The sequence below is a fragment of the Elaeis guineensis genome, chromosome 1 (genome assembly GCF_000442705.2).
Source record: "Elaeis guineensis isolate ETL-2024a chromosome 1, EG11, whole genome shotgun sequence".
NCBI classification, from domain to species: Eukaryota; Viridiplantae; Streptophyta; class Magnoliopsida; order Arecales; family Arecaceae; genus Elaeis; species Elaeis guineensis.
In genome coordinates this window covers 181191905-181216605 of record NC_025993.2, presented here as the reverse complement: position 1 = coordinate 181216605, position 24701 = coordinate 181191905, and the positions used below count along the sequence as shown (strand labels likewise).

At 38.8% G+C, this 24701-nt stretch overlaps 1 protein-coding gene and 1 non-coding gene across 7 annotated transcripts in view; both read left to right on the top strand.

Moving 5' to 3' along the window:
• Nucleotides 1–9307: 9307 nt before the first annotated feature.
• The window catches only part of LOC105039951 (uncharacterized), a 36405-nt gene continuing 21011 nt past the window's right edge, over nt 9308–24701 (top strand). The window contains exons 1-7 of one of the 6 annotated variants that reach the window (XM_073250613.1): nt 9308–9576; nt 9687–9735; nt 9844–9993; nt 11294–11430; nt 11513–11582; nt 11825–11915; nt 12044–12113. In XM_073250613.1, coding sequence (XP_073106714.1) covers nt 9376–9576; nt 9687–9735; nt 9844–9993; nt 11294–11430; nt 11513–11582; nt 11825–11915; nt 12044–12113 — 768 coding nt within the window. In that variant the 5' untranslated portion in view covers nt 9308–9375. Of the gene's footprint in view, nt 9577–9686; nt 9736–9843; nt 9994–11293; nt 11431–11512; nt 11583–11824; nt 11916–12043; nt 12119–24701 lie in introns of those variants that run through there. The other 5 variants (XM_073250616.1, XM_073250612.1, XM_073250615.1 and 2 more) reach the window with 5 other exon arrangements.
• LOC140855140 (small nucleolar RNA R71) lies at nt 24541–24646 on the top strand. The gene has a single exon (XR_012138171.1). It is a non-coding gene; the product is annotated as a small nucleolar RNA R71 (small nucleolar RNA).

Below are 24701 nucleotides of genomic sequence, written 5' to 3'. Positions count from 1 at the left end.
TATGCAAACTATGGGTCAACTCATAAATAATAACACCCAAGCTATAGCCCGTTTGGAAATGCAAGTAAGTCAGCTGGCTTCGACCATTAGTGAACGAGAACATGGTAGGTTACCTAGCCAACATGAGCCAAATCCTAGGAACCAAAATGGTCCACGACCCCAACAAGGAAACCAAGTTAATGGTGTAAATGCCATTCATACCTTAAGATCAGGAAAACAAATAGACAATAAGGTAGTTGCACTTGATGATATAGATGACTCATCTGCCGAGTCACCTTCTAAAACTACTACCTTTCAACCTCAAGCATCAGAAACTGAAAATTCACCTAGTCCAGTACTTAAAAGTCCTAGAGCTCCTTTTCCAAACAGACTGAAATCCAATAAATCTGAACATTTAGACAAAATTTTAGAGGTATTTAAACAAGTCCAAGTTAATATTCCTCTTTTAGATATAATCCATCAGGTTCCAACTTATGCCAAATTTTTAAAAGATCTTTGCACTAGGAAAAGGACCACTAATGTACCAAAGAAAGCATTTTTGGCTGCAAGTGTCAGTTCATACCTATCTAGCCATGTGCCAATTAAATATAAGGACCCTGGAGCTCCAACAATTTCTTGTGTTATTGGAGAAACCAATATAAAAAAGGCCTTGCTAGATCTAGGAGCTAGTGTGAATATCCTTCCATATTCGGTGTATGAACAACTAGGATTAGAAAAACTTCAACCTACTGGGATCACATTACAGTTAGCCGATAGATCTCTCAGGATCCCTAAGGGAATGGTCGAGGATGTTCTGATAAAGGTTGAAAATTTCATTTTTCCTATAGATTTTATTGTTTTAGAGACTGAGCCAGTTGCGAATCCTAAAGGACATATACCTGTCATTTTAGGAAGACCATTCTTAGCTACGGCCAATGCTGAAATCAATTGTCGAAATGGTCTAATGAAGTTATCCTTTGGGAATATGACCATTGAGCTTAATATTTTTAACTTAGAACAGGAATCCTCTTCTCATGCTGATGTCAATGTAGTCCAAGATGGTATTTATGAATCCATTGACATTAGTGATGATGAAGTCGACCTAGAGTCTAACCCCTGGTTAATCCATGAGTCTGAGGATGTCAATGAAATACTTAAAGAAAATCAGATTAATCAGGAATCGACACTTCCTACTGAACCAATCATTGAGATGGTGAAACCATCACCTAAACCATCGATAGAGGAAGCACCCATTTTAGAACTGAAACCCCTCCCAGAACATCTCAAGTATGCATATCTAGGACCCAAAGAAATTTTGCCTGTAATTATTGCATCAGACCTAGATCCCAAGCAAGAGGAGGAGTTAGTGTCAGTTCTAAAAGCAAATCAGGAAGCAATGGTTGGACCATAGCAGATATCAAAGGAATAAGCCCTTCTATAGTTCAACATAGAATATACTTAGAGGAAGAGGCTAAACCAACAAGAGAAGCCCAAAGAAGGCTTAATCCAGTTATGAAGGATGTAGTTAAAAAGGAGATTCTGAAACTCCTAGATAGTGGAATAATTTATCCTATTTCTGATAGCTCTTGGGTAAGCCCAGTTCAAGTAGTACCCAAGAAATCTGGGGTAATAGTGGTCCAAAATGATGCAAACGAACTTATCCCAACTAGGACCCAAACGGGATGGAGGGTCTGTATAGACTATAGAAAGTTGAATGCTGCGACAAGGAAAGATCACTTTTCTTTGCCATTTATTGATCAAATATTGGAAAGACTAGCCGGACAAGAGTTTTACTGTTTTCTTGATGGATACTCCGGTTACAACCAGATCCCCATAGCCGCTGAAGATCAAGAAAAGACTACATTCACCTGTCCATTTGGTACTTTTGCCTATAGACGAATGCCCTTTGGACTATGTAATGCACCGGCAACCTTTCAGAGATGCATGATCAGCATGTTTTCAGATATGATAGAACGATTTCTAAAAATTTTTATGGATGACTTTTCTGTTTTTGGTCTAACCTTCTCCGAGTGTCTGAATCACCTGCAATTAGTTCTAGAACGATGTAAGGAGAAGCACCTAGTTCTCAACTGGGAAAAATGTCAGTTTATGGTCAAACAGGAAATAGTTCTTGGCCATGTCATTTCTAAAAAGGGGATTGAAGTGGACAAGGCCAAAATAGATCTAATTGCAAGTCTTCCACCACCTAAATCTGTGAAAGAAATACGTTCATTTTTAGGTCATGCTGGATTCTATAGAAGGTTTATTGCCAACTTTAGCAAAGTAGCACGTCCACTGACTAATCTTTTGGCAAAGGATACCAAATTTGAATTTACTCATGAGTGCTTGGAATCCTTTGAATTTCTAAAAAATGCACTTGTATCAGCTCCAATCATTCATCCTCCTGTCTGGTCGGAACCATTTGAATTAATGTGTGATGCATCCGATCATGTTGTGGGCGCAATCTTAGGTCAACGAATAAATAAGCTACCTAGAGTGATATATTATGCAAGTAAAATCTTAAATGATGCGCAACTTAACTATACCACAACTGAGAAGGAGTTCCTTGCTGTTGTCTTTGCTTTAGAGAAATTTAGATCTTATTTGGTTGGGACCCACACCATTGTTTACACCGATCACTCAGCCATTAGACATCTCCTAGCAAAGAAGGATGCCAAGGCACGTTTAATCAGATGGATTTTGCTCCTTCAAGAATTTGACCTAGAAATTAGGGACAAGAAAGGCACTGAGAACGTTGTAGCAGATCATTTGTCCCGAATTCCAGTCGCACCATCTAGTGAACCACCCATCAATGAATCTTTCCCAGATGAGCAACTCATGTCTGTGTCTACTGAACCTTGGTTTGCTGATATTGTAAATTATTTAGCCATAGGTAAGATACCTTCTCATTGGACTAAGCAGGATAAATATAAATTCTTTACCCAAGTGAAGTATTTCATTTGGGATGATCCTTATCTTTTTAAACAATGTCCTGATCAAATTATTAGAAGGTGTATCCCAGATAACGAAGTCATGAATATTTTATCTTTTTGTCATGATCAAGCATGTGGGGGTCACTTCGCGTCTAAGAAAACTGCTGCTAAGGTTCTCCAATGTGGTTTTTATTGGCCCAATTTGTTTAAGGATGCTCATGAATATTGTAAAAGTTGTGCTCAATGTCAGAAAATGGGTCGAATCACCAAGCGATACATGATGCCACTCAACCCAATCTTGGTAGTTGAAGTTTTTGATGTTTGGAGAATCGATTTCATGGGACCATTTCCAAATTTCTTTGGAAATAAATATATTCTAGTAGCAGTTGATTATGTTTCAAAGTGGGTAGAAGCAATTGCATGTAGAACACCCGATAGCAAAATGGTCATTAAGTTTCTTAAAGAAAATATTCTCTCCCGTTTCGGTATTCCTAGGGCAATCATTAGTGATCGGGGAACCCATTTTTGTAACCGACCTTTTGCAACATTGATGAAAAAGTATAATGTCACCCACAAATTGACCACACCATATCATCCTCAAACTAGTGGACAAGTTGAAGTGTCAAACCGACAAATCAAACAAATTCTGGAAAAAACTGTTAGTGCCAATAGAAAGGATTGGTCTTTGAAATTAATTGATGCACTTTGGGCATACCGAACCGCTTTCAAGACCAATCTAGGAATGTCTCCTTATAGGATTGTGTTTGGTAAACCATGTCACTTGCCTATTGAGATAGAACACAAAGCCATGTGGGCCATCAAACAACTAAATACAAATTTGAACGACGCTGGAAACCATAGAAAGCTTCAGTTGAATGAATTAGAAGAACTTAGAAATGAAGCCTATGAAAATGCAAAGATATACAAGGAACGAACCAAAGCATTTCATGATCAATCAATTATGAGAAAAACTTTCAATATCGGACAAAAGGTACTCTTATATAACTCTAGATTACATCTGTTTCCAGGAAAGCTTAGGTCTAGATGGACAGGACCATTTTTAGTAAAGGAAGTCTTTTCACACGGAGCTGTTGAGATTGAAAACCCAAGTAATGATGTTATCTTTAAAGTTAATGGTCAACGATTAAAACCATTCTTGGAATTACCTGTCAAGACTATTGAAGATGCCATGGTTCTTTATGAACCAACTTATTCTGATTAAGTTGCTTCGAGGTTTGGTCTGGCTGAAGACATAAAACTTAGCGCTTCTGGGAGGCAACCCAGCTTATTTAATTTCTAATGCTTTCTTTGTTTTCAGTTTGCTTAGGACAATTAAATTAGATAAACTCCATTGGGGACAATGTCGGTCAAGTTGGGGGGAGAGCTTGAACAAAATCAGGTGTTATCATTTCCTTTTCCTTCCACTATGAGTTATTTCTTGCATTTAATATATTATGTAAAAAAAAAAAATAAATAAATATATATATATATATATATGAAATAAATTAATCTATAAAAGAAATAAGAGTAAGTTAGAAAGTATTTGCTAATGTAGTGAGTCACGGAGAAGATTAGCTGGTTAGACTCTTGGTGGCTTAGGTCATTTAAAGACTATTAGCACTTCCAATTGCACATGCACACTAACAAGGTAAAGTAGGTGTTAATTGTAAGGTCAATTAAGGATTTGAGTATTATTTAAATTAGATAATTTTCTCTACATCCCAATTGAAGAAATTTGAATTTAAGGAAAGAGCTACCTGCCTGAAATAAAATGCAAAACACAGAGTAAATGTGGATTGCCCTAAGCCTAGTAACCGGGTCTCTTCACCTAAGTCAAGTGTTGAGATTCGCGTCAAACGGTGGTGGGAAGGCCAGGATGCTCAGCAAAAAAAAAAAAAAAAAAAAAAAAAACAGTGTGAAAGCTACCTTAGTTCTTTGTTTAATCTGGGGTGTATAGAAAATTAATCAAACTAAGTTATGAAAAATGATACAATTGGCCTGTACAAGTTAATACTGAAATACTAAGTTAGTTATCACTCACACAAGTGCTATAAAACTTTAAGTGTACTCTAAGAAAGCTTCTAAGTAGACCGACTACCAATTCTAATTCGAAGCTCATTACTTAGTAATACTAGAAAACTTCTTGAATTTCGATCTTAAATTAATTTGCAAAGGAAGGATCTTTTTGAATTATGATCTTATTTTGGTACATTGCTAAGGGACTAGCAATGATTAAGTTGGGGGGTGTGATTTATGTCACAAATTGACATAAAAAGTATCAATTAATATCTAAATTATCTAACTTTATTAAGAAATTGATATTTGTTATTATATTTTGCAGAAGAAGAGATCATCAATAGAAAGAACAAGGAAAGAGGATTCCAACGGCGCAAATTTTATGCAAAACGGAGTTAAATTGACCCAGGAATTGAAGAATGAAGAAAGAAGACTCAATTGGGTCAAACCCGAGTCAAATCAGATCAAAATTGATCAAAAATCAACTGATTTGGTGATCTGATTAGCCGCCTGGTCCACAGCAACAGGCGCGTGGACCATGGACCCATCGGCGCACCATAAACCCCCCTAACAACTCTCTAAAACCTCTTAGTCCCACATCGAAAGTTTTGAAAACCTTATAACCCCCAAATGCCTATAAAAAGCCCCCAAAGGCCCTTGTTTTATGTATTCTTCCTTCCGATCAAGCTTGTAACCCTAGATAGTGGGGTTTTTAGCTCTCTTTTCAAGCCTCGAGCTTTGAGGTTTTTGTAATAAATTTTTTATATATATAAAATCTTATTTTTATGCAATTTCATCTCTTTACATTATGCAATTTATTTTTCTTGCAATTAGAATGTTTAATTTATACAATTTAATTTTATGCAATTAGGTTAGTTTAAATTATGCAGTTTAAATTTATGCAATTAGGATAGTTTAATTTATGAAATTAGGGTAGTTTATTTTTCTGTATTTAAATTTTGCAAGTAGATTTAGATCATGTCTAGCTAAGCATCCCTTCTAGGGTTTGCGATGAAGCTAGATCATGAGTAGGGATTTTACATAGGATTCTTTCTTTTTCTTAGGGTTTTTTTTTCTTTCTCTTTTGTCAAGAATTTTTGATGAACTACAGTTGGGTCAGAGTCCCTTCATAGTTCATGCTTGATTCAGTGCATAGGAGGAGAAAACCCTAAGGGATCCTAGTTACTACTCCCCTGTAAAGAATCTTGATGGGTTATCGTTGGGCCTTAGTCCCTTCATAATCTATGCTTGGGAAAGACAAGAGGAGTAGTCATTAGGATCAATAAGAAAAATTCTAGGTAGAATTCTCTAATCTAGATCTAGTGGATTCAAAAACCCTAGATCCTTAGTCTTATTGTCTTTAGCAAACAACTTTCGACTTTCGATTTTTGTTAAAGCTCGCTTGAGCATAGATTTGAAAATCATTTTTAAAACCAAGTCTCTGTGGGATCGATCCGTACTCGCTGGTCGTGCTACTCTGCACATCGTGCGCTTGCGGTTTTATTTACAAATTTTAAGATTTGAACATCATTTACGAGATATAATAAGACTCTTATTTAGTCACATATCAGATTTTCTGGCAAAATTCACTGTAACACTAAAAATTTACAAACATATAAAATCTTATGATAATTTTTTCTTCTCTTTCTTTTTTTTTTTTCTTTTTTAATTTATATTTTATTTCTCTTTCTCTGCTCTTCTTCTAATCAGAGTGGTCTGCAGCGTGCATTCGGCAATGTAAACTATAGTGCAGTCATACATAATCTCGTATTAAAGGACAGATGGTCATCAAATAATATACACCGTATATAGTATGGCCTGCGCTCTTGGATATCTTATTTGACGACCGTTTAAGTACCGATGGCGGCCATTTACAACTATATCATACTCTATGGTGCCGTACGTGTACCACTTGGATTCATGCTCTTCTATGCTGCTGCTTTTGTTTTTTCACCCACCATGGCAAAAGATGCCAGTTGACGTCAACGACCTCTTCGCCACCTTTATGGACCCGGATTCATAGCCCAAAGGTCTTCTTATCCTATTTTAACTAGTACCGAAGATCTTATCTGGCTTCTAAAACGCTTACACTATAGACCCGGTTTTCACGGTGATAAAATAGTGGCAAAAGTAGTCACTTTCCTAACAAAAAATATCTTAATATAAGTCCTCAATTAAGAAACAAGCCACCAACTACACTCCAAACACAGAGGAATCCATCTTTCCTGATTTTTCTTAGTTTCTCCAAAATTTTCACTAATCACCGTGGGTAAAGTTTCTTTTAGGCCTTTCCCAAGCCTCCAATGCCTTTTCTTGCATGTTTTCCCCACATTTTTACCGGGCTTCTAACAGCCACATGCCAGCGCCCGTTTCTTACTACCGTCCAAATGAAGTCGCAGTTTCTGGTCATAACATGCGGTCGCAATTGACATGGACTTTTAGCTTCTTTTTTTTTTTCTTCTTCTTTTTGACGCTCTCTTTTGTCGGGGGAGAGAGAGGAAGAAACGAGAGGGAAAGGAGGCATCCTGGAAGGGGCTTGTAAAGCGTGTTGAAAGGTAATGGAAAGTGACAAATAGGATAATGTCTCCTTCTTTCCAGGGATCAAATTTGGGCTGGCCTTTCACGTGGAAGGCTCATCAGGAAGACCGCAAAGTTTATTGGCTTTCTAAGTCCACCAACTTCGTAGACCCATAACTGAAGTTCAAAATTAATTGGAGTAAGCTGTTGGTGCAATTTCTTGGTGGTTGAACATACTGCATCCGAGATTAAAATTTATGAGGATGCATATATATATATATATATATATATATATATATATATATATATATATATATATATATATAGTTCCATATCATTTATATTTTAAATGGTCTAGGATCAAGAACTTCAAATGAAAGTTTTCAACTAATCTTTTCGAATGAGGTTAGCTTGTAACAGAATACTTCTTTCATTAAGGTTGAGAGGACAGGCACTTGCAGTATCAAAAATTGTAGCCCAGAATTGCTTTATGAACTTTAATGAATGAGACAGAGAGAGAGGGAGAGAGAGTAAATAGCTGATAACTGCCTGGGGAAAAACATTTATTACAAAACTCAAAAGCCACCATGTTCAAGCACTGGTTCACCATCTAAAGCACTAGCTTCTTAACAAAAAAAAAAAAAAAACTGAAATCAATCATTTACTACAAAAAGGGAAACCAAGTTTATATTTATAACCAATTAAACTTAGCCACCTACCTCTACAAAGATACGGCCAACCAGAACCTCAGAAAAAACCAAAATAAATGAGCATGGCCATATTCATTTCCTCATTCAATATTGTGGTTCTCTCAAGCCCAAATTTTGGCAGGCAGGCAAGGACCCAAGCCCGAACTCCGGTACCTTTCAGCCTATAGTGGATGTGGGGTTGGGCCGAGGGTGGAGCCCAGTATAATAAATATTTCTTGTGTCGTGGTGCTCCTTGGAGCTTACAAGAACTCCTAAAAGCGGCATTTGAGAACTTGGCACATGGTATTGCAGTGTATTTTCTGGAATGGGCATCTTAATTATGAAGGCCACTAAAATATGGGCAACTTGTGGAGGACTTCATTGCCAGCGCAGTTAGGAGAGAGGGCCCATAATTAGGATTAGTTGTTTGTCATTTTTAAAATATTAATAAATATATATTATTATGAAAGAAGATATGAGATTTAGGATCCATTTTTTTAGGATAAAAAATTTATCTAAAAATTTATATTTTTTTAAATAATTATTTTTCAGATAATATTTAGATAAAAAATAATTTATTTATATTTTTTTATGTATCAAAAAATGATTTGAAAATTTATTATCTATATTTTTTATATTATCAATTTTTTAAATAAATTATTAAGATCTATTTATATTTTTTATAATATATTTTATTATATAATATTATTATATATAATAATATAATATAATATTTTATATTTTTATTATATATAATAATATACTATATTATTATTATAAAATTAAGAATATATTAAAAATAAAATAAAAATATTATTTTTTAATTGATAGAAAAATAATTTATTCATCTTCTAAATAGATACAGCATTGTGTAGATTGATCAATAAAAAAATTAATTAATTTTTTTATAAGTATAATCTCATGCACTAGGCAAATAGATTTTATTAGAAAATCTACGTGCCACTGATGGTTGGGTGAAAGATTGTTTTATTTTTTATTTTTTATTTATTTTTTTTTGAGAAGGCTTCTTGGCAGAAACTTCTGGAAGCATTCACCGACCCTGCACAGTGAAGTACTCAACCCATTTACTGAGCATCAATCAGATGCAATCACGGCCATCCATTGACTAATTATGAATCTCGATCCATGTCAACCAATTTAACTGAATAAACGGCCGTTCCCAGCAAAATCCCGATATCCCAACTGAAGATTGTGAGCTTCCCAACCCATTTCCTTGCTCGATGCCTCCTCCCTTCTTCGCCTTTGCCACTTCTCTTCCCTCCCCTTCTCTCCTCCCGCCCCACCACCGGCGGTCCCTCCGGACCATCAAAACCCTCGTGGACTCCACCGCCGGGAGCCGCCCGACCTCCGCCCTCCCACCTCCGATCGAATCCCTCCGCGGGGGCAACTGGGTCAAGCTCATCTGCGGCGCCAGCTTCGAGGTAAACCCACTTCAAAGATCCAATCTTTCATCCCCCCAAGAAAAAATACCCTCACACCCTATCGAAGATTATCCTTTCTTGGCTTCTTCTCACCCCTTTTTAATCCATAGGATGCGGCCGATGTAAGGAACCTATCCCTTGTGTACACTCTTGCTGGAGGTAATCTCAAAAAACCCTAGAAAAACCCTGAATTTTGATTTGTTTACGAATATGGTTTGTCATTTTTGAAGAAAGGAGGTGGTTTGATGGACGGTGGGGATTTTGCAGTGGATTGTATCGATTGTGCTGCCGATGCATCGGTGGTGAATGCGGTGAATGAGGGGATTGATGCTGCCATGTCGATTGCTGCAGTACAGAGGCCGTGGGTGATGATTAGTGTAAATGATGACAAAGAAGACCTTCATTTCCGCAAAGCTGGTGAATTGCAAAATATTTTGATGCTTAATCTTAGTTTTCCTTTTATCTGTCCTGGTTTTCATCCCAAAACTTCCCCTCCCCCTTTAGCTATCGTTATTTCAATGTTATGTTTGAGCGACATATTTAGATATTGTTTGATATTTGGGGAATAAACTGTAAAGCTGCATTTTTCATGGCAAATTGTGATGCCTCCATGGACTATTGAATTTGTGAAAAAAATAGAATATAATGAGTAGATGTTATCTGATTGTAAGAAGATATAATTTTGTCCAAACATTTTATTATTTCTTTTCCTCCTGTGCTGCATGATACTTCACTTAGAATTTAAATAAATAAATAATTATTCTTTACCACTGCTAGAGGGATCGAATATGCCTTCTGTGGTCTATCACTCGTGTTAACTATTGCATTAACACTCAAACTGTAAGTAAAGTAACTTAATCACATTTCAGGAGACATAATTCATTGTACACACATTCTTTGTACACACATTCTTTTTATATGTCTTATCTAGCTTGTTAATTCTGATTCTCCTAAAAATAGGTGATGTTTGAGCATATATGGTTTACAAAGGAGGTCAGATAATTTTAGGTTAGTGTTTAGTTGCTATTAGGTAGAATTTTTGAGTCCTAGGTGGGGGAACTTGTTTGAGGAATTATTTGTTTGATTTAGTGATCTTTGCATGTTGATTGTGGAAGGACTTTTGCTTCCATGATTTACCAGATAATACCATAAAATTGTCTTTCTTTTTTATTTTTTTTCCCCTTTCAGTAATATTGGAAATCAGGGTTGTGGACTATCCCCTATTTGATGATTTTTTTGACTTGATCAAAGCACGGATTTGCCTAGATCAACCTCTTAAATCTTCACCTTAGACTTGAGTTTACTCTTAGATAATCTATTGATCTTAGTTGACTGTTCGAGTTTTATGGAGTCCTTTTAAAAATAACAGAAATGCACTAATAATGCATAGTTTATCTTGTTAGTTATTTGGCTCATAAGGAGTCGATTGAGTTGGATGATATGGAGACTGTGAACAAAATTGGTTGCTACGGTTGTCTGGTGGAGTCCATATTTTCCATTGTCACTATCATCCCATTAGTTTCTTTCTCTCTCCTTTCCTATGTTTCATTTATTTTTGTTTCTCTAACATCAACTTTCTTTCTTGTTCTTCTCTCCTTTGTGTGTATTTTACCCAAGTTTTCCCAAATATGCTATATAATAATCTATGTTTAATTATAATCACGAGATATTGAAAAAATAATTGCATATTCTAAGCCTTAAGTTTTCATGTGTCCAGAATTTGACCCTGAGGATTGCCCATCAGATTGTGCAAGGCCATGTGAAGTGGTCTGCCCTGCTAATGCAATATCATTGGAGAGGGTGACAGTTGGAAATGAACTTGCAGGCAATGCTAATGCATCGGGTAAACTTCAGGTGTTGATATTTTGTGTCTTGCTGGAAATTTTTATCCTTCTCCTTCTGCTGTTGCTTTTTAGCTGACTTATGCCTTGTGCAGGTTGGAGTGATAACAGAACGCTGCTATGGGTGTGGGCGGTGCTTTTCAGTTTGCCCCTATGACAGAATAAGTGGGTAGAGCCTATTTATTGCTTTGTTTCCTTTAGAGACACTATTTCTATCTGCTTATGTGGGCTAGGTGGCTTGACAGAAAGATTGTTGCTTTCCTTCTAACATTTAGATTAAGTTCCATTTCATGTATTCTATTATTATTGTTATTGCTATGTTTATTTTTTGTGTCTTTTCTTTTTATATTTTTGCTATTTCTTTCTCATACCTCATAAAAAATATAAATTTCTTTAAATAATTCCAGGAGCTATAACATATGTTAGGGATCCTAGTACTACTTCCAAGCTTTTGAAGAGAAATGATGTGGATGCTATAGAGATACACACTAATGGAAGGTAAAATTTTAGTCATTGTTTTGTCATTTTTCAGAGAAGTCTTAAGAGGAATTAGATTACTTTTATCTTGTTTTGTTACCATTTTGACTATGTGTTTTAAATGATGTGATATTGCAAAACTTTTATAGGTGCACTGATTTGTTCAATGAGCTTTGGAATAGATTGGGTGATTCTATTGATCATGTGAAGTTAGTATCTGTAAGTTACCACCTCAGTTTAATGAGTAATGATTTGTTTCTGGTAATGTATTCGAAGTTGCCAAAAGGTAAATGCATGTGCAGTTTATTTGAAATAAAAATTGCAACAATGGTCGGCCACTAGTCCCCACGTCGCAGCAATGCTATCACAAAAATGTTTTACTTGATAATTCATGAAGCCACAGTTATACTACAGATATAATTCAGGTTGATACTACTATAGCTATGTGTTCCATGGTCATACCACTTCCTTTCAAACTACAATCAAAACTTTTTATTCTTTATATGATCCAAGATACTAACAAAATACTAATTGGACAGGAATATTCCTTGAAAAATTCTGGAATTTATATCCATAAATTGTTAGAAGTTTTAATCGCTGATTTTCGCCCAAAAATTTTTGCAAGAATATAACTCTTGTGCGGCACTAGACTGCTGTCTAGTTCAGTCTCTCAACACTCCCCACCCCATAAGATGCACACACCAAGTGGAATGGGGACAAGATATCAAGGCACACAGAGAAAATATCAAAGATATTTTTATTCCAATTTTCATAGAATTCTGGATAATAGAGACCCGCCCACAGTCTCTCAGAATATCCCATGCTCACCCACTCCTGCCTGCTACAAGCCAGGAAATATGGCATACATAGGCGGTGGACAACTTCTCCTAACCGCTGGGAACCAACTTGTTACCGTCTCCTATCTGTTTGGAGGCAAACTGCTCCAAGGAGGTAGGAGTCAACTGCTGAAAACTTTCCAAAACTGGTGCTGGACAGCAACTGATCAAGGCAACTGAAGGCAACCACCGGCCAACTTAGAATCCCGTCCAACATGCCAACTGCATGCCAAAGCCCCAGGCTGCGCACGCCCAAGTGCTAGGTTGCATGTGCTCGGGTGCCAGGTTGCGCACCCTTGCGAGCTCATACGTGCGCGTCCATGCACGCGTGCTGGTGCCCAACGCCCTTGCACGCGCACTGTTGCCACGCCCCTGCTGTGCATATGTTGTTACCGCACGTGCCCCGTTGTCGCGCATGCCCCGCTGCATGCATGCGCCCCGCTGCCACGCACGTGCTGCCGCACGGGTGCAGTGCTTGCCGCGCGCACCCTGCTGCACGGCATGTCTTGCCGTGGCGTCTTTGCGTGCGCTGCCATGCGCACCCTTGCGTGCGCCATGCCATGGTGCTGCGCACTGCTGCATCTTGGCACTCGTTTACTGGTGCCAATACTTGGCCTGGCCATCGAGTACCAGGCCATGCCTTTTCTTTGCAGAGCTCCCGTCAAGCCTCTGCACACTTGAGATTGGCACGGCAAAGGCATCAGCTCATACTATCTCAAAAGTTAGCTAATGGGACTGTGACAAACCACCCCCACCCGAGGATCCCAACGTCCTCGGAGGAAGGCGTGACAGGTAAGTTTGGATTGCCTCTCCAAACTGCCACAATGAAGTCTCTTTCTCCCAACTAGCCTCATTCTCTGGTTCTCCTTTATATTGGACCAAATACTCGATCTTTCTATTTTTCTTGCTGTGTCCCAAAGTTCGGTGGTCGAGAACTTTCTCCACCTCTTTGTCAAATTATTGCCTTATTGTTGGTGGAGCTTGTTGCACCTGAATCCTTGAAGGATCTGCATCTTCATAAAAAAGCTTTAAATAACTCACATGAGAGGTTGGATATACTTTTAGCCTTTCCGATAGATGCAACCGATAGGTGACATTTCTCACCTTCACCACTTCAAAGGGTCCATCATATCTTGAAATCAGGCCTCGATGTACCTTCTTACTGTTGATCTTTTTTCAAATTTGAGGAGCCAGTTTCAATAGAACTTTATTCCTCACATCGAATTCCAATGGCCTGCACCCTTTATCTGCATATTTCTTCATCCTCTTCGTTGCCTTATTGAGACTGTCTCGTGCCTCTTCCAGCATTTTCTACTGATTTCGGGCAAACCGATAGGCTGCTGGATAGATTTTTTTAGATTTCTGCAAGGCAACTTCTTGAGGGATAAGATATTGTTGTCCAGTCGCCAACTTAAAAGGACTGAATCTTGTTGCAGAAGATCGACGAAGATTGTAGTAGAACTGAGCGGTGTCTAACAGCTTCAGCCAATTTTTTTGACTGGCTGTCACATAGTGCCTGAGATACTCCTCCAGCAGAGCATTCACCCTCTCCGTCTGACCATCAGTTTGAGGATGGTTTGCTGTGGAGAACTTCAGTTCAAAACCCATCAATTGGAAGAGATAGGTCCAAAATCTCTCCATGAACCGAGTATCTCTATAACTGATAATATCTAAAGGCAACCCGAAATATTTCACCACATTTCGGTAGAACAAGTCTGCAGCAGTCTCCGCTGGATATGCTTCTGGCACTGGGACAAAAACAGCGTATTTGGAGAAGCGATCAACAACCATCATGATAGAAGATATACCTTCAATCTTAGGAAAGCCACTGATGAAGTTCATGGATACCGAAACCCATGGCTTCTTCGCAATAGGCAATGGTTGTAGGAGACCCGCCTCCTTGTGTCTCTCCACTTTGTCTTGCTAGCATACAAGCAAGACCGGACATAAGCCTCAATGTCCTCCTCCATCTTCGCCCATATGAATGTACGGGACAAAAAAGCCATCATGCGCTCTCTTTTTAGGTGTCTCGTCCATTGGAAATCATGGGACTCCCTCATGAGTTGTCTCCTCAGTCTTCCGCCATCAGGGACATATAGTCTATTGCCTTTATCCATCAATAGACCATCTTCAACCCAACATTTTCAGGTCACACCATCCCGAACTTGTTGAAGCAAATTTTGGTAGCCTTTATTCGACTAAGCTGCCACCTGAATCTTATCGATGAAGTCTACTTCAACAGAGGAAATGGCAACAGCCACTTCCACGATGCCTTTCCGACTTAAGGCATCAGCAACCTGGTTATGCCTCCCAGGTTTATGCTCCCACTCCAACTCATATTTAGCCAAGAACTCCTGCCACCGAGCTTGTATAGGAGACAGCTTTTTCTGCGTAAAAAAAAAGTGTTAGTCACATGATCAGTTTTCACCACGAACTTGGTACCCAACAGGTAGACTCGTCATGTCCTCAAGCAATACACCACAGCCAGCATCTCTTTCTCATGGGCAGAATATCGATGTTTCGCCTTCTTGAGTTTCCAACTTTCAAAGGCAACCGGATGTCCCTCTTGCACCAGCATACCCCCAACAGCCTTATCGGAGGCATTGATATATACTTCAAAGACTTTATAAAATTAGGCAATTTGAGCATTGGTTCTGAAGAAATAACCACCTTCAATCCCTCGAAGGTCTCTTGACATCTTTCAGTGCAAACCCACAGCTGATCCTTCTTCAATAGATCTGTCAATGGGGCAGCCTTCTTGGAATAACTAGCCACGAATTTGCGATAGTAGTTGGTCAAATCAAGAAAACTCCTCAACTCGACAACTTTGGTAGATGCTGCCTAATCCAAAATGGCTTGTACCTTCTTTTGATCCATCTTCATCGTGCCATTGCCCACCACATGCCCAAAGAAATTGATTTTCTTGCAGTAGAATTCACATTTTTTTTTCTTTACATACAACTTATGTTTCCTTAGTTGATTGAATACCAACTTAAGGTGCTTTCAATGTTCTTCCAAAGAATCACTATATATGACTATATCATCTAGATAAATAACTACAAATTGATCGATATAATCATAAAAGAGATCATTCATTAAATTGTAGAAAGTTGCAGGTGCATTTGTCAAGCCAAACGGCATGACAAGGAACTCATGGGATCCATACCTCGTAACCATAATGGTTTTAGGCTCATCCCCTTCAACAATTCTCACTTGCCAATAGCCTGATCGTAGATCCAACTTGGTGAAGTATGCAGCCTTAGATAAATGATCAAACAAATCTAAAATCAGGGGCATCGAGTACTTATTCTTGATGGTGACTTTGTTTAGGCCTCTGTAGTCCACACAGAGCCTAAGAGAACCATCTTTCTTCTCTTGGAACAATGCAGGGGCACCGAAAAGGACTTTGGATGGTTGTATCTTTTTCGCATCCAGCAGTTCACCTAACTGCTTCTTTAATTCAGCCAACTCCTTAGGCGACATTCTGTAGGGAGCTTTGGCAGGAGGTCTTATATTGGGCACAAGATCAATCTTGTGGTCTACAGCACGTCGAAGCGGCAATCCTTTAGGCAACTCCGAAGGCATCACATCACTAAATTCCTGCAGAATTTCAGCTACCTCCTTTGGCACCTCTGCTGTCTAATTAGGACCCACGTCAATGAGAGCAGTAAGGTAAGTCATTTGGCTCCGCTTCTATCCACGGGCCAACTGCATGGCGGAGACCATCTCCACTTTTGGTTCGTGAACACCAGCATCCGAAGACATGCTGCATCCTGTAACAAAACAAGATTTCTTCTCATCATGGATCATCAATCCAAATAAGTATGGCAATATCATCATTTTGGCAGCGACGAAAAGGTCATTGTCAAGGATCAAGTTGTAGTCATCCAACAGAATCACCATCAGGTTCATGCGACCATCCCATCTGCCAATGGTCACTTGGACGTCAAAGGCCGTGCCCTTCACGGTCTGGGCTTAGGAATTGACTGTTTTGATACGGCTCGAATGCTTCACCACACTCAAGCCTAGAGTGGGTATGATCTTTTCAGCTACAAAACTGTGAGTGGCACTAGTGTCCACCATGGCTGAAAGCTAATGTCCATTGACTCCCATACGTACGAACATCAGTTTGGAGTGTTCCTTGGCTTTCTTAACCTAAATTGCTCCAAGCAATTGCAATGGTGCAACTTGGTGTGTAGCCTCTGAATCAGAGTCATCATCACGGGCTTCTTTGGCAATAATGGCACTTATCTTGCCCTTGTTGGGACAATTTTGGATAAAGATGAGGGCCATTGCAGATGAAGCAACTAGGATGGGGGTTGGCTTGATTCCTCCTTTGGTGGGAACCCTCCACCTTCGCCTTCCCTTTATCAGCATCTTTGATCCGCTTCTCTCCAGCATCCTTGAACTTTGGCTTCTTCTTGTGAGTCTTCTCAGCAAACTTTGGCTTGCTTGTTGAAGGTCTATTGCTGGGTTTACTGATTCGTAAATCCACCAAGGCATCAACGGCAGCCAATGCGGCAGGCAAGTCTTTGACACCTTATTGTCACAACTTCAATTGCGCTTATGGTTGGAGGCCAGACAGAAAATTGAATAGCCTGTCTGCCTCGGACATATCCTTGATGTCCAACATAAGAGAGTTGTACTCCACATACTCTCTTACCGAATCGGTCTGCCTCAACTTCTTTAAGGAGTCCCTTGCAACCTATGTTTGATGCGTAGTCGTTGATAGCACCAAAAATAACTCTACTCACTACGTAGGTAGGATGAGTCGAGATCGTATCCTCAGGGACCTTGGGCTAAGTTGAGATTGCAAGATAAAAGAAAGAAACGTTGTTTTTGATTTAGAAAATAAATTATCTTAAAATTAAGGTAATTAGAAAATAAAAAACTTGGGAGTTTTGAATCACTTTGCACTAGCAGAGTTGTATCTCTTTTTTTTTTTTTTTAATTAAATGGATGCGATTAATCTTAGGAAAAATACCTATCTTTCCTCGGCACGCTCCGTACCCGTAGATCATGGCGCGTCTCCGGAAAGTATTGGGTAAATAACTCTTCTTTCCTCGGCACGCCCCGTATCCGTAGATCACGGTGCGTCTCCGGAAAGTAAAAGCTATTCCTAATATTAATCTAACAAGAAAGCATAAATAAAAACATATAAATGAGAACAATTAAAGAACTCATGACAATTTAAATAAAAAATATAATCTTTATTGCATATAAAGAAATACAAGAAAGTTTAGAACAATAAACCATCTCTGTGTCGTTACAAAATTTCTTCTCCACTCCCGAGACTGCCAGCCTAGCTGCTCATGAAGTAGTCCCTTTCTATTCCTCTATGCAAGGCTCTAGAAGAATTTCTGGGCTCCCCTTCTAATGGGAGTACAAAAGCCTTTTTATAGATATTAGGAGGGAGGAGTTTTACATGATTTTCCGGTATGGGACTAAAAAAATACAAATCTTTCAAAACATTTCTAAATATTATTTTTTCCTTATTTTGAACTCGTCTGCCGTGCGCCCACACCCGCGTCAGCGCCCGTCTCGCGTCCACGCCCGTCCCCGCATCCACGCCGCGTCCCGCATCCACACTGCGTCCCAAGTCAGCACGTCCACGCGCACCACTTTGTTTTGAATTCATGTGAAACAAGCGCCAGCCAGCCTTTGAATTCACGTGAAACCGCCCAGAGAAAATCAACGTGAACCATCTTTTCACATACCAAAAAGAAACTTTTGTTTCTTTACAATGACATCTGTATCCTTTTGGATTCCTTGCATAGTATCTTCATTTTCTATAATACCGGATGCGTCTTTTTTTTATTTTAATTTTATTTTAAGTCTAAATTTCTTCAAACTTGAGTCTTTTTTATCTATGAATCGGACTCTTTGTATCGGCGATCATCTTTCCTGTAAAACATAAAAAGAAGCATCAAATTCTTAATAAATAAAATAAATTAAATATGATTTTCTGCTTTAAATGACTTAAATTATGTGTTTATCACACCCCCCAACTTGAATTTTGCTCGTCCTCGAGTAAAATAGATATATCAGCATTGTGTACTGACTCGGTTTTGAATCAAAAATTAGGTTAGGCATCCCAAAAGGTAGATGATACTTGGTCAGACCATTAAAGAGATATTTCATTGGATTATCAATTTGACCCAATTAGTGGTTGAGTATTAACTAAAGAAATTTCAGAGCTTTTCTTTCACCAACTCCCCACTTTACTCTTTAAATCCTCTAACTTAATGGGAAAGAGGTTTATTATCTTCTTGCAATTTAGTCTCCTTAATATATATATTATTATTATTATTATTATTATTTTTTATTATATAACATTGCCTACCTTTTTACGCGAACCACAACGCTTACTTAGGCGAAAGGGCCCGGTTACTCAGTAGGAAACCAATATTTTTTTTTTTTTTTTTTAAGGAGAATTTTTTTTTAAGGAGAATTTTTTTTTTTTTTTGCATACCTCGATCTTTCCACCCAATTTCTTATGAAGCAGATTCTTTATTGAGATCAGTAAGAAGAGGGTTTGTAGAATCACTCCTAAAATTTGATCTAGTTTAAACCCTACCATTCATTGGGTTTTCTTAATAATTTATTCCTCAGTATCTCTAAAATTATCTTGACCGTTAATCATTCATTTATTAGGATGCCTAATAAAATTTGAATCCACAAAACTAATTATTTCTGACCATACTCGAGGATTTGATTAATTTCCTCCCCCCCAACTTAATCTACATTGTCCTCAATGGAGTAGGAAAGCAAAGGAAATAAAAAGAGAGAGTGCACCTGGGATAATTTTGCTTTGGAAGTTGAAGATAGCTTCATTGATTAATAGGCTCTTGTTCTAAATTCCTGCAGCTGCGGTAAAGTAAAAAAAAATATGAAATCGTTGGATTGCCTCCCAACAAGCGCTAAGTTTTACGTCTTCAGCCAGACTGAATTGAGTATTATGGCAGTTTTGGATCCACTAAATCAACAGATTCAATTAATTCTCCATCACTAATTCCATCTATGTAAGGTTTCAATCGCTGACCGTTCACTTTAAAAGTGTTCCCCTGTTTAGGATTTTTGAGTTCTATAGCTCCATGAGGAAATACCTGAGTTACAATGAAAGGTCCGTCCCAACGTGAGCGAAGTTTTCCAGGAAACAGACGCAACTTAGAATTGAAGAGCCAAACTTTTTGATTAGGCTCGAACGTTTTTCGTGCAATAAATTTATCATGATATGCTTTAGTTCGAGCCTTATAAATTTTGACACTCTCATATGCTTCATTGCATAGCTCTTCAAGTTCATTTAATTGGAGTCTCCTATTGGAACCTGCATTTTTCATATCAAAGTTAAATTGCCGTATGGTCCAAAATGCACGATGTTCCAATTCCACCGGCAAATGACAAGCTTTTCCGAATACAAGTCGATAGGGAGACATTCCTATGGGTGTTTTAAAAGCAGTACGGTAAGCCCATAATGCATCGTCTAAGCGAAGAGACCAATCCTTTCTATCGGGCCTAACCGTCTTTTCTAGGATATGTTTAATCTCCTTATTTGACACCTCTACCTGACCATTAGTTTGGGGGTGATATGGTGTGGCCACTTTGTGTGAAATATTATATTTTTTCATAAGTGCTTCAAAATATTTATTCGTAAAATGAGTCCCCCCATCACTAATGATCACCCTTGGGAAGCCAAATCGACTAATGATGTTTCGTTGGATAAAACTAATTACAATTTTATTATCATTAGTCCGTGTAGCTATTGCCTCCACCCATTTTGATACGTAATCAACTGCCACCAGAATATATTCAAATCCAAATGAAGCTGGAAAAGGTCCCATGAAATCAATCCCCCAAACATCGAAAATTTCTACAACTAAAATGGGGGTCAGCGGCATCATATCCTTCTTGGATAAATTTTTTGTTTGCTGACATCGCAGACAACTTCGGCCAAATTCATGTGCATCCTTGAAAAGCGTTGGCCAATAAAACCCACTCTGCAGTACTTTTGCTGCAGTTTTTCTTCCACTAAAATGTCCCCCACATGCCGAAGAATGGCAAAAAGTGAGAATGCTTTGGAATTCACTCTCGGAGACACAACGGCGAATAACTTGGTCAGGACAGTATTTGAATAGTTTAGGGTCTTCCCAGAAATAATGTTTAATTTGCGAGAAAAATCGATCTTTTTCTTGTTTTGTCCAGTGAGAAGGTACTTGTCCTGTTGATAAGTAATTGACAATATGGGCAAACCATGGAGGACGGCTAGAAGAGATTGCAAAAAGTTGTTCGTCAGGAAATTTTTCTTTGACCTCATCTATGCCTATCGTGTGTTCAACTAAGATCCTGGAGATGTGATCAGCTACCACATTCTCAGAACCCTTCTTATCTCGGATTTCCATATCAAATTCTTGTAAAAGAAGGATCCATCTGATCAAACACGGTTTAGTATCTTTCTTTGAGAGGAGATGTTTCAGAGCCGCATGATTAGAGTAAACTAGAACCTTAGACCCTAACAGATATGAGCGAAATTTTTCAAGGGCAAACACTACTGCTAGTAGTTCTTTTTCTGTTGTGGTGTAGTTTAATTGGGCATTGGAAAGAGTCTTGCTAGCATAATAGATCACATGTGGCTCCTTATTGATTTTTTGGTCTAAGACGGCACCTATTGCAAAGTCAGAGGCATCACACATAATCTCAAATGGAATGGACCAGTCAGGGGGTTTTATTATGGGTGCTGTTGTCAGGGCTGTTCGTAATGTGTTGAACGCTTTCAAACAGTCTTCATCAAAGACAAATGGTGTATCCTTGGCCAACAGATTGCACAAGGGTCTTGAAATCTTGCTAAAGTCTTTGATGAAGCGTCTATAAAATCCGGCATGACCTAAGAAAGATCGTATTTGTCGGACCGAAGTAGGGGGTGGTAGTTTTGAAATAACCTCAACTTTGGCTTTATCTACCTCGATCCCTTTTTCAGAAATAATATGTCCTAATACAATTCCTTTCCGCACCATGAAATGGCTCTTTTCCCAACTTAGGACAAGATTTGTCTCCATACACCATTTAAGAACTTTGGAAAGATTATGGAGACAATCCTCAAAGGTGGTTCCAAACACAGAAAAATCATCCATAAAAACTTCAAGACATTTGTCCACCATATCCGAAAAAATGGCCAGTATGCACCGTTGAAATGTAGCGGGTGCATTGCAAAGCCCGAATGGCATACGCCGAAAAGCGAAGGTGCCATAGGGGCAGGTGAAGGTAGTCTTTTCTTGATCATTCGGAAATACAGGTACTTGATTGTACCCTGAATAACCATCAAGAAAACAGTAGAAACTTTGTCCTGCTAACCGTTCTAGGATTTGATCGATGAAGGGCAATGAAAAATGATCCTTCCTAGTAACGGCATTCAGTTTTCTATAATCTATGCATACTCGCCATCCAGATGATATGCGAGTTGGAAGTAGTTCACCTTCTTCGTTCTCCACCACAGTAATACCAGATTTTTTAGGTACTACTTGAGTGGGACTAACCCATTTACTATCGGATATGGGGTAGATGATTCCAGCATCTAACCACTTTACCACCTCTTTCTTTACTACTTCACGCATGTTTTGGGTTCAATCTCCTCTGCATATCTCGATGGGGTTTGGCATGTTCCTCAAAATGAATATGGTGCATGCAAATGGAGGGGTCAATTCCTTTTAAATCGGCAATGGACCAACCGATAGCCTCTTTGTGTTTCTTCAGAATACCAACTAATTGTGCTTCCTGATTAGGGGTCAAGTCTGATGCAATGATTGCCGGGAGGGTGTCATTGAGTCCTAGAAATACATACTTAAGCGTAGCAGGAAGAGGTTTCAATTCTAACGTAGGTGGTGATTCTAAAGATGGGACTATTGGTGTACTGGCTAATGTGGGCAATGGCTCATACTTGATTGTCCATGGAGGAGTGGTTTTATCATGTGGTGTATCTAACAAGATGTTAACTTCTTTCATATATTCCTCAAAGTCACACACTCCAAAGTGAGCCAAGCAAGTATCTAAGGGGTCTGGTGCTAGAATTATGGGTGTTGCATCTTCTATAATATCTTCTAGTGTATCTACTTCGAAGCAACTATCCATTGATGGTCCTTGGGAAGCACCAAACACATTCAGTCTTAGTTTCTTATTCCCAAACGATACGTCCATGACTCCTGTCCTACAATTAATGCATGCATTTGCCGTAGCTAGGAAGGGTCGTCCTAAGATAATGAAAATTTGTCTGGGGTTGCCACTTAATTCCATATCGAGAATCAGAAAATCAACTGGAAAGTAAAACTCATCTACCTTGACCAAGACATCCTCAAGCATTCCACGTGGTTCCTTAATTGATCTGTCGGCTAACTGCAGTGTGACTGATGTGGGTTTCAGTTCTTCAAATCCAAAAAGTTCATACACCGAACTAGGTAAAAGATTCACACTTGCCCCTAAATCCAGAAGAGCTTTTTCAATGTGATAATCTCCTATAACACAGGAAATGATGGGGGCTCCTGGGTCCTTAAGCTTTGGAGGAGTGGCATGCTGGAAGACAGAACTAGCCTGTTCAGTGAGACGTACTTTTTTTGGGATTTGTGATCTAGATTTACGTTTTTGGGTGCACAAATCCTTCAAAAATTTGGCATAAGTAGGGACCTGTTTGATTGCGTCTAGAAGGGGAAGATTAATTTGGACTTGCTTAAACAATTCCAACATCTCATCGAGTTTTCCTCCCTTCTTATCTGCAGGAATAGGGGCTTTCAGGGCATCCGAAAATGGGGCTTTAGGCAAGTAAGATGATTCCGGTGCAGTTGGTTCCTTCTCTATTTTCAGGTCCTCCTTGTTCTTGGGTGATTTGGATTCGGTTAGAGATTTAGGGTCGGTCTCATTGGTTTTACTAGTGTGTTCAATGACCTTCCCACTTCTCAGAGTCATGATTGATTTGGCATGTTCAGAAAAAGCTTCTGGGGTATTAGAACTCTCAATCACAAATTGCCCTCTTGGGTTGCTCTCTGGTTGGCTAGGTAATTTTTCTCCTTCCCTCCTACTGAATGCAGTTGCTAGTTGACCTATTTGGGTCTCTAGCTTAGCAATGGATTGTGTGTGGGAGTTAAGGGTCTGAGTGTTGACTTCTAATCTTTCTAGTGCTTTCAGGACTTTTTCCTCAAAAGCTGAGCTGTGACCAGTAGTAGACGGTTGAGGAACATTTTGAAATTGATGGTATGGTCCATGCCTATATGTTGGGTCTTGATATTGAGGTCGAGGTGTAGCAGGACCAACCACTGGTTGTGGTCTCCAGGAAAAATTTGGATGGTTTCTCCAGCCGGGGTTATAAGTGTTCGAATATGGATCGTTTCCCGGTCTGCGAGCTTGTTGGACTTGCTGAACCTGCTCGTGCACAAACTCAGGAAATTGGGGTGCGGCTGGGCATTCACTAACAAAATGGTTCGGACTTGCACACAATGCACAAACTTCTTGGATTGGATTAGGTGGAATCGGGGATTGTCCAGTGTTTAGAAGACGATCTAATTTTTGGGACAGTTCATCTACCTTTTGATGGATATCTATGGCATTTCCTACTTCATATATTCCACCTCTTTTTGAGTTTAACATGGGTTTATCTCTAATAGAGGCAGACATATGATGTAATGAATTTTCACTTAAAATTTCAAACAGTTGCCATGCCTCATCCTCACTTTTCAGCATAAATGTCCCACCGCATGATGCATCGACCATTTGTCGATGTCTTTCAGAGAGCCCATCATAAAAACATTGGATTAACTGCCACTTGGGTACAGCATGGTGGGGACATTTTCTAATAAGGTCTTTTAATCTCTCCCATGTTTCATGAAACATTTCTCCATCTAATTGGGAAAAACTAGTTATGGCTTTCCTTATTTGATTAGTTTTTCCTATGGAAAAATATTTCTTGAGAAACTCTCCTTGCAGCTGGTCC